This window comes from Pygoscelis adeliae, unplaced genomic scaffold (genome assembly GCF_000699105.1).
Source record: "Pygoscelis adeliae isolate BGI_AS28 unplaced genomic scaffold, ASM69910v1 Scaffold141, whole genome shotgun sequence".
NCBI classification, from domain to species: domain Eukaryota; kingdom Metazoa; phylum Chordata; class Aves; order Sphenisciformes; family Spheniscidae; genus Pygoscelis; species Pygoscelis adeliae.
The window spans coordinates 5231164-5241952 of record NW_008824231.1 but is presented as its reverse complement, the minus strand read 5'-3'; the positions used below and the strand labels follow the sequence as shown (position 1 = coordinate 5241952).

Here is a 10789-nt window from a genome sequence, read left to right as displayed (position 1 = left end):
GCCAATTTGAAAAACAAAAATGTAACCTCTCTGGAATATCTACACTTTCATTTGGGAATCCACAGGCATTTCATGGTATTTATGATATTTCTGACTTCTCGCAATGATGCAGATGTACTGGAAACTAAGCTATACAGCAAAAGGAAGCAACCAAAATCATGGCTGTACTACTGAAAACTAAAGACAATTTGTATTCAACAACTGTATCTTGACAGTGACATTTGGAACAATTTCTGAAGGCTTCTAAACTCTAAAAGAAGTCTTCTGTGACCTCAAGGCAACATATTCACCACTGGTGGCATGGAGACTATTGTTGTTACATTCAAGTTTTATACTGGGAATAAGACAATCTTGTAACAGAAATTCTGCTGCTACTCAGTGTCATTTGCAGTATACGAGCTTTAATTACTCCTTTGATACTCCAAAAACTGTCAACAGAATGGTGGATATTTCATTTTTGAAGTTCTGCAATCAAATACAAGTTGTATCTAAAATACTGAGCATCCAATAATGAGCATACTGTAAAGGACCAGTGTGCAAAAAAGCTGCAGCCTACTGTACCTGGCGAATGAAGTGGAGGGGAACACATCAGAACAACTCCTTGACCTTCACGTACAGATACAGCACTTCTTGTCCGACCGCTAAAATTCCCCAGATCTATCAAAAGAACAGAGCATATTATTTACATACCAAAGATTTTAAATTTTGTGGCTGGGGGGGCTTATATTTTATTTCCTCTTGTAAAACTGTCAGTTCCTTTTTTCATATCTTAATCTATAATAGGAGGGCCTTTAAAAATAATTCTATTTCCATTACAAAAAATTCCACGTTGCATCAGCACTTTATTACTCTTTTTAGTGCACTTGGATACAGTATCAAATGACAAGCAGCAGACAATATATATTCCATTTACAAAAACATTTAATAATGCTTTTATTTCTTTTTGCCATATCCTGTTTGGTTTTTTTCACCAATAGAAGTGATTCATGCACAGTGAAAAAAAGAAATAAAAGTGGAGAGGACGCCTTGGCTAACATCCAGGCTGATGGCGTTGCTAACATCATCTGGATATTGCATGGCACATTGTGATGAGAAGAAGGGAAAATCAGCTGCATTGGTTCTGAAACCAAATCTGGTCTATAGCACATCTACTCTTTCTAAATACTTTCCTTCTGATTTCCCTGGTGTTATAAACACAGTTGAGTTGTGGGTAAATATATTTTCCCTCCACGAGTTTCCCTCCAGCAGATGAATAAGGAACATTTCACTTTTTGTACAAAAACTTTTGAATGAGGCTGTAGGGTGCTGCTATGAACAGTTCATTGTGTTTATTTAAAGGCTCTCAACCGGAAGATCCCATTACTCCATTTACCACAGGGAGCACTGGACCTGGATTCACATTTGAGGTGGATAGCTATGCTCTAGCGTACGTATCTGCAGCAGAACATATGTGACAGCTCAGTTCTGACATCAGACTGGTGCCTTCATCCATTCCTCAGTGCCAGTGATGCCATCTAAAGCCTCTATTCGCTCAGGGGTTTTCTAGAGAAACTTCTCTCTGATGTGGATCAAGGGGAAGCGAGCTGCAATAAGGGTACCCCAAGATATCTTTGAAAAGGACACAAGCTTCAGCAGGCACTAAATGAGGCTCCAAAATATGAATAGATGGGGCCAGTGGGAGCATCTCTCATTGACATTCAATGACCTATAGCTGTACCTGTTTGTTTCTGCGTACAGACCAAGGTGCTGGTATGAGCCAGACAGCACCGAACAGTTTGAGTAGGTTGAGTAGAATTATTACTTTCTTAACTGCACTCAGCTGACAGTTCTCTGTCAGATGCTGAAGCTCCACCTCTTGCTCCATGCCTAGTTGTGCATAAAACCAAAGTTCCATGATTTTCAAAAGTAATATGAGTTGATCTTTGATGGATTTTCATAATGGGTTTAGGTGCACTTTTTTAAGTAGAAAGAGACTTACAATCTTTCCAAATGCTTTTTCACATTTCTAAAAGATGTCTCGGGCATAGGCAGAAGCCTAGAATTTAAATGTTTTTGAATTTTCATTGTCTTTGGCCAAAATAAATCTGTTCTCATTTCAACAATAGATATCGTGCTTGAACAGAGAAAAGGTGGATGGGCTGCAGTAGAATTTTAAGAAATAATAGGGCAATATTTGTAAATTATACAAAATTTTGCTAGGCAATACTTAATGAAATATATTGCTTTTTAAAATAAGCCCACCATGGGTTATAATTCAATCTGGTGAAATTTCACTTAAAAGTGTCACCTAATGAATGTTACCTGATAGTATATTCTGCAGCAGTGTAATTATTATTATTTTATGTCTGGAAATTAGTGGGCTGGTATATCCCTGCATAATCAGTTGTTTTGGACGGGAGAACAGCTTGCAATGAAAAGTTTTCTTAGTTAAGAATGTCTGGATTTCACTTGCATGCGACTTTGGGTCTAAAGCTTTATGTATGTTTGTGTTAAGTCCTGTATTTTTCTAAAAAGAAGTTGATATATCAACCAATATTGTCTGCATTCTATTAAGAAATCAATGCTTAGCTTTCATTTTAATGCACAACTTAGGAACACAATCATCTTTTTTAGTGAGTTATTGCTGAGTCCTTGTAAAAACAGTGTGTGTCCTTAAGGATTTTTTTGAAGGTCAATTTTTCAGGCCAGAATGACACTAAATTTCCATAAAATTGTTCTTGTAGCCTTCCTTCTCAAGAAAATATGATGAATCTTCTCTGTATGTGTGTCCTAAAACATGTAGTTTGGTTTACTACTCAAATGTCTTCAAAGCTCCAGACTGTATGCACAAACAAACCTCAGTTAATTTAAAATGTGGACAGAACTTGAACTGGTGTGCCATGGCTTCAACATGATTTAGGAAGATGTTCTGAAACCAGAATAGCTGCTCTGTGAGAAATACATAGGCCACTTTTCTGTGTATTGGAATAGATATTATCATAGCAGTACTTCCTTCCCCAGCTTTTGGAGGAGAAAAGTAACCTATGTTGCAGACATCAGAAAAAGAGCTTTAATACTACTGACTACCTGAAACCCATACTGCAAGTCTGCTATATGCACTGTAAAAGGAATTTTCTTTTTTTTTACAAAACACTTAGATCAGAGAATCAAATAACTGAATAAATGAAAATATTGTGAGTTCAATAGTAAAAATTCATACCAGTGTGAGGAGAGATTCTCTACAGTATATAGAAAGAGCAGGATGAGAAAGCTTTTTTACTTCTAAAAGAAGTTTCTGAGATTTGTTTTCACAGACTGTTTCTGCAATTTCTTGTAAGCCTGAAAATAAGTAATCAGAATTTTCAGAAACATTTTTATTTTTTAAAAAAACTTCAGTCTTTCGATTTCAATTCCAAACTCAATTTGAAATATTGAATTATTTAAAAAAAAAATCTTCCATTTTGGAAAATACATTTTATTTTCTTGAAAAAACTTATATTTTACATATTTCTTCTGGAGGATAAAGTATTTTAATTTTAATGTAGAATCCTGTGTCTCCTAGGGTTATGTTTTCATCCTTGACATTAAGATTTTACTATCTGTGATGTACGGTCAACACAAAATAAGGGAAATTTGTGACAATCAAATTGTAACCTCTATAGGCAGAAATAAAAGGTCTATAGTTTTTGCTATTTTTTCCCTCAGGTGAATAAATGCTATTTTCCAATTAGCTATAGCAACCTCGGGATTTTTTTTTCCAATTTCCTGTTTTGTATGTGCACTGTGATGGACAAATATTCCTTTTTTTCTCCAAATGAAAAAGAAGGATCTTCTTTTTTAGTTAAAAATAAAAGCACTATGTGTGACTCAAGTTTCTATTTGTTCAAACCAATTAATTTCAAACTAAAAAAGGAAGTTAACAAAGAGCTTTGAATTTCAACTCTTTTCTGTTATCTGTTAGTTCTGAATTGGATTTCTTGTTAGCATACAGTGAAAAAAAGGATTAACAGGTAGAAAAACAGGGATTTAGCTGTAAAACAAAGAAATGTAGGAAAGCTTAAAAGGAAGGAAAGGTGAAGGATCATGCTTGCAGTTCCCCCACATTAAAATAATAAGTCCAATATGGAAGAATCAAATGAAAGGTAAATTTAATCCATTTCCTGTAAATCTCAGCCATTTCCTATCTAGCTATATTTAAAAAAAAAGCTACTAAAAAAGTATTCAAAACCCTACTGTTTTACTTTAAAAACTCTAAAAAAAGTAGATAATAAAAGAAAGGGTGGACAGAATATAGCTTTGGAGGTGGGGAATGTAACCTCTCACACAGCAGTGCTGGCCATAGGTTCAGTATTCTTGCTGCAGTATAAACCCGTAACATGTGTGACATGTCAGACAGCCCTACACAGAATGAGTCTATCCTTCATATTATAATGATGTATACGGTTGATTGATAAGAAAATGCCTTTTTGTGCTCCATAGGTGTTCATCTTATGCCCTGAAAGATTAGATTTATTTACTCTTATCTCAGTGCTAGCTGCAAAGATGATAACACCTATTATATTATTTTCAAAGCGGTTCCTGGGGTTTTAGCTGTATGACTTCCATACTCTTTAACATGAGGCACAGCCTTGACCACTTTGAAAATGTATAGTTAAGCGTCAGCCACCATTTCTAATGTAAACATAGTATTAGCAATACATACGCAAAACATGCAAAGAACATTTAGGATGAAGTGTGTGTGGTGGGAGTAGCACAACTGTCCTTATTACTAAAAAAATATTCAATTCAACAAATATTATACAGTGTCACTAGAGAACAACCTGTGACACAGGAGTGGTCTCCACTATGAAAGGGAAACAGTAAAGAAATTCCAGAGCTAGTGAAGACGCAAGACATTAAATCCAATGGGTTTGGTGCAATGCTTTCTGGATGTCCTACTTATAATTCAAGTGTAATTAGCTCAGTGTAGTACTCGTTCTTTGACAGAAGTTATAAGCTTGGGAAAAGCATTCAGATCTCTGATCCAAAACAGCTGCCAGGTAGTATGGGTGTCTCTGCAGTGGCTATCTTCATTCTTCTGAAAGGAGCTGAAGTAAGGGTTTCTCTCAGCACACATACGCACGTATTGATGTGCATTGTGAAAGAATGACACCACCATAAGAGTATCAGTTTAAATAAGACCCAACGGAAAACAAAACACTTCTGCTGAGGGTGAAAGGAGTAATGGAAAATAAATGAGAAAAATCTCAAGGCAGTCAAAGCAACAGAAAAGCTTTGCAGGACTAGCAACAAAATAAACAACTAAATAAAGGGGAAATATTCTGCCATTGACATGAAGGACTTGTGCAAAAGTTGGAGAAGTGTTTACCACTTAATAGCCTTCCAATCTGCCTTCACTGTAGTTTGCCTTTTAGGCATGCAAAGGAGGGATCGTTCATTCTTTGTGTTCCTCAGTTGGCTGCAGCTGATGGGGCAACAGTGAAGGGGCAGGTTTTTGTGACCTAGACAATGGTCTGCTGATGCTTGCTATGAAATTAGGATCAAATTAAAAACGAAAAACAGATCCTGTTTTTATTTTAGGCAATTACTGCTTGGTAACCTAACACGGAAGCTGTGGAAAACTTTGTAGTTCATTATCAGTGACTTAAACCAGTCAATTCACTTTTAAAGTAGAAATTAAACTGGTGCAGAGCAACATCTTCTGCCAGCCCAATTCTGTGAGTTTAAACTATTTTATGTGCAAATTTATTACAGAGTTTAAAATGAACATCACATGATATGTATTAAAATGTTTAAAGACACATGCTGAAGATATCTAAAGTATAAAGCAGGCGATATTCTTTCTAATAAGGTAAAAATAGCTCTACACGAGGTAAAATTCTTCTGTCAGGCCAAGGACAAACTTATTCATTGTATTGTCACTACAGAGAGGGTAGCCTTCCTCTCCTTGTATTTGAAAGGCAGGACTAAGAAATAGACCTTGAGCTGGAATTGTAGTGCTTTAAAAAAAGGTAAGATTTACAGGGAAAAGAATTCCATTAAAAATAGGTTTTTCAAAATTTCATTATAACCTAAATCAAAAACATGGTTTGACTGTACACGCTAAACAATGGGAAATATAAATGTTGTGTTTAATAGCCCATAAACACAGGCTATAGAAGAACAAAAGGTAGGTATTAAAAAGAAATGACATGTATGATCATGTAGGGAACTTTTAAATTGGATGAATTAAATACAATGCTCACAGAATATCAAGATGTCCAAAGAAATTAATAGATCATTTTGTATCGACATATACCTATCTTCTAGGAATACCAGATTAAATAGGTGGAGTCATATTATTAGAATCACTCATTGGACCTAAGAGTAATTTTTAATACTGAAGACGTTAACTAGAAAAGGTGTGAAAGGATGCTCAGACAAAAAGATTTCTGCCATGACAGAAACATCATCTCACCATGGTTAACGGGAAAACATACATCTTGAACTTTTAAAAATCACATCACCATATGACTTTTAGGTGACAAAATAAGGGCAAGATACAAGTACTTTAGAAAGTATCATGCTTATTATCATTGCGACTGTTATTATTTATTACCAGAAAGTTTTTGAATCCTCCGTGGATCTTCAGTCTGACCTGAAAAAGGTAATTTTTTTTCCCAAAGAAGTTACTATGCAAGTATATAATGAGACAAAACAGAAAAAGAGACACTACAGAGAAGCAATGATATATTTTAAGCCTGTACACCAGCCACCCTACATCTCTGTACATCTGCACACCCACTGAAGAGTTTTAAGGAAAAGGGGTGGTTATACAGATATTTTCAGGGAGTGGCAACAAAAGATGACGAGGAACACAAGAGAAAGCTTAAAGACTCCTGGCTGAAAATGTAAAAGATGAAGAAAAGAGGACAAAAGACACTGTATTTTCTTATATTTAGATCAACATCTTCCAGAATCTTTGTCAGATACTACAATGCAGTCTTTTCTCAGGAAAAAAAAGAAGTCATTAAGGAATCTTTGAACAATGGTGGTCATTGAGTGTGTTCTTGTAAAAAGAAAATAATTTTATTTCTACCATGCTGTCAGCATGAACTATAATGTATACACTATTGATTCATTAGCCCTGAACTGAATTTTCACTAGGAAATGCAGAGGAGTAGTTAACTAAAGGAACATTGTTTTTTTACTGCCTTTAATGACATATTTTTTTATATATATATATAATTTTTATATATTATAACAATTTAAAAATACCTGGTCCACTGCAGTTGGTAGTATTACCCTGTTTATTGTGCATCTTCATCTAGCTGTCTATGTCTAGCTGTTTTATCTTGTAAGTAGAAAACAACTTTTTGTACTTTCTACATTTCTTGTCACAGAGAAGTCATGAATCCATAAATGTGGCTAATACATGCTACCATAATACAAATTATTATAGTAATAATTAACTATTCTGGTGAAGATAAAAAATGTATAGAACTATTTCCTAACATGATTTATTGCTTCTTGTATGAAATACATTATAATAATTTTTCCTTTTTAATTTCCTTCACAAATTAGATTATTATTTTTAATTAATTATTATTAATTAGAAAATTAAAACCTTTATAAAAGGGAAAAAATAGAATTTGCCTTTATTTACTATACCATACTTGTTGAAAGGGAATACTACTTCTAAATTAAAATATTCACTACCTGTGATCCTACATAGATTTTATATAAAATATAAATTGATATGCTTCTTCCACAGTTTTTGCTTGACCAGCTACTCACTTTTTGATATAATCTAACCATTCATGGAAGGGTACCCCAGGAGTCTTATGTGTATTGGGAGCTTTGAAGAATTTTTTATTTTGTTACACCTAGTTTCAATAGCATCAATGAATACCACCGGTATCATCAATAAAGCTTAATTCTTCCCAGATCCTTGAAGAAGAAAAGGAATTTGTAGATACCAAATCTCCCTGAACTTCAGTAGGATTTCTGCACTCATAAATCCTGAAGTACTGGATCAAAGTGAATTAGAAGAAGAAATATTTACATGTAGAATAAAATAACAAGATTCTGTTGAAAATTATAGAACTGCTATATGATTCAACTTGCCATGTTAATTGCACAATATCTGGGATGTTTGCAGTTACAGTTGTTTATGGTTATGATTAATTAACTGCAATCATTCTGTGTCTGTCACATTTCATCTATTCTCACAAGAATTATTACAGCATGCTTCTCACCTGTCTTTCATATCAGCATACTATAATATCAAGGCAAAACACAGAAACAAGTGGAAATATTATAGTTAAGACTTTTTCATCCTTTCATTCCATTCATGATCTATCATTTAGGAGAAACAGCTAAAACCAACCAACCAACCGACCAACTTTAAGTAACAAATGAAAGGAAAGATTTTCAAATACAGTTGTCAACATTTAATCACCAAAATAAAGTGGGTCAATAAATGGTACTATTTCTAGAGCTTCTGAGTAAATAGATTTTCACTTGAGTAATACATGCAATGTATTTTTTTTAAACACATTGTTTTACATAATGTAATCTGCATCTTGAGAAACATACATTTCTATTTGCATCCTTTTTAATACACCTTCCTGGCACTGAGTAGTATACTAACCTGTATAAATTCTGTATACATGATATTGATAATTCTACTTTCTTACTTTTTTCCTTTGTACTTATGACTGCCTCTTCCTTTTTTCTTGTTTGCTCTTTTAGTCACTTTTTCCAGTTAAATTAATTCCAAACATTCAAGTATATATTGCAAACACCATTTCGTTGGTTGTAACTTTCTTCAATTAGATGTGACTTTTCCTTCCTTTAATTAGTGACTAAAGATAGCGATGCCAGTTAGGATTTTGCATGATTAAACATAGCATGACTAGCACAGTACAGTTTCTTATCATATGATGTCATATAGAACTGACAGTGACTGATCTGCTCCCTGTAGTTTATTGGAAAATCACTATATAGGTGTTGTGGTTCATAGGAAGCTGATCTGTAACAGTGTTAGTAATACAGAGAAAAATAACCCTTTTCTGACCACTCTGTGGGAACAAGTCATTAAGGATAAGATATTCTGTATTTCATTGAGCTAATTCATATTAGAGGGTAAAACATTGCTTATATATATTTAATATTTTTATTTCATGTGTTCTGGTCCCAAAGATAACATAATGGCTTCACTTCCATGTGTACAGGACAATGTTGCAAACCTTTAGCCTCAAGGATCCTTTCTCCTACATCTCTTAAGTACCAAATCCAGCTTTGCCAAAGCTGGAATTTATCAGAAGAAAGGGTATAAAACAGTTAAGAAATTAAATTATTCCCATCAGGGAAAGGTGGCAAAGGAAGTAAGCTTTCCCAGGTTCAGAAGAAATGCCACTGAGCTCACCCAAATTAAAATCTTTATAACTTCCACAGCTTCTGCATTCAAGGCTATCTTTCTGCTTTTATACTACACTGACAGAATACCACAGTATTTCCATGACTTGTGTCATCTGACCTAGTTTAGATCTCTAATTTAAGAAGAGATTAATCCTACCCAAGAATTGATTATTTCTCTTTATTGACTACAAAGGGGATCTAGATTTACAAATTCAGGCAAAGACTTTTTTAACTTCATGAATATTTTTATTCAGTGGCATAAATCCAGCAAAGGTGGCACAGACAAAGACTCTGCAGAAAATAAAAGAAAAGCCTTCCCTACCAGGGTACCTGTTCCGAGGATAACAATGTAGAGATGTTTGATAATGTTTTGGTTGATATTCTTTTTTTTCTGACTAAATTACATTTTGTGTAAATGGAGGTTTTGTTTCAGAATTGCAAGTTATATGTGCGTGAACTAGGACAAATATAATATCTGAGAACTGCTTTTCAGATCTAAGGCATGGAGAATGGCATGACTGTCCAGATTCCAGTAACAGCTGGAGGCTTGCAGACACCATTTCCATGAGGTATGACATACCTAATTCTGATTCCACTCTAGACAAGTCATTTGACAGTGCTGACTTTTCACTAGACTAATATGTATAAATGCCTCCATACTTTACTTCTGTCTGTCATAAAGAAAAGAAGAAGGTCATAATCTCCCAGAAATTATTTATTTGCTCTTCTCTAAGAGTTGTGGTGCCCAGTATGACCTACAAGTCAATTGTGACAAGATAACTAAGTGCTTGGACACATACAAGGAATAAATCTGGAAGACCTTGGTCTTAGCTGAATAGCTTAACTGGAAATGAAGGCCTTACAAGCACAGAGTGTTTCCTAGGTAGCAGCTGCTTGTTACATATGATGCCAGATAATGTTTTTAATAAGGCAGTTTGTATTGGAGCATGTTATTCTGCTTAATATCAAGGTGATACGAGTCACTGCAAATCACAGTTTAGGATATGAGCATGTAATTGAACAAGTAAGAGTCATCGAAGATAAATAAATTGTCACCAGTCAGCTGAGCTACTATAAATTACTGTTTATGTACTTTAACCTTTTCAATCTGTAAACTAGAACACATCAATTAAAAGCCCTGTGAAGGTGGTTTGACCAGTCATTTAATGATCTAACGTGTGGCCAATGAATGGCACACTATTTATTTATTTGTCATATAAGTAAAGTTAAACCTTCATAGAAGGTTTCATTATTTCATGAGATGTTGGCTAAAGCTGTTTCATATGCTCTCTAAAGTGCATTTACTTCTCCCACCTCTCTCTTTGTATTCTAATGTTACTGTTCTACGACACTTACTTTCTAATTCTGCCACATGCTAGTGTCAGAGAGCGTGTTTAGCATGCAGTAC

General features: G+C 34.5%; 1 protein-coding gene across 1 annotated transcript in view; it reads right to left on the bottom strand.

Moving 5' to 3' along the window:
• The window catches only part of CNTN5 (contactin 5), a 284657-nt gene that overhangs the window by 208247 nt on the left and 65621 nt on the right, over positions 1–10789 (bottom strand). Inside the window, exon 5 of the mRNA XM_009334878.1 lies at positions 562–657. Coding sequence (XP_009333153.1) covers positions 562–657 — 96 coding nt within the window. The remainder of the gene's footprint in view (positions 1–561; positions 658–10789) is intronic.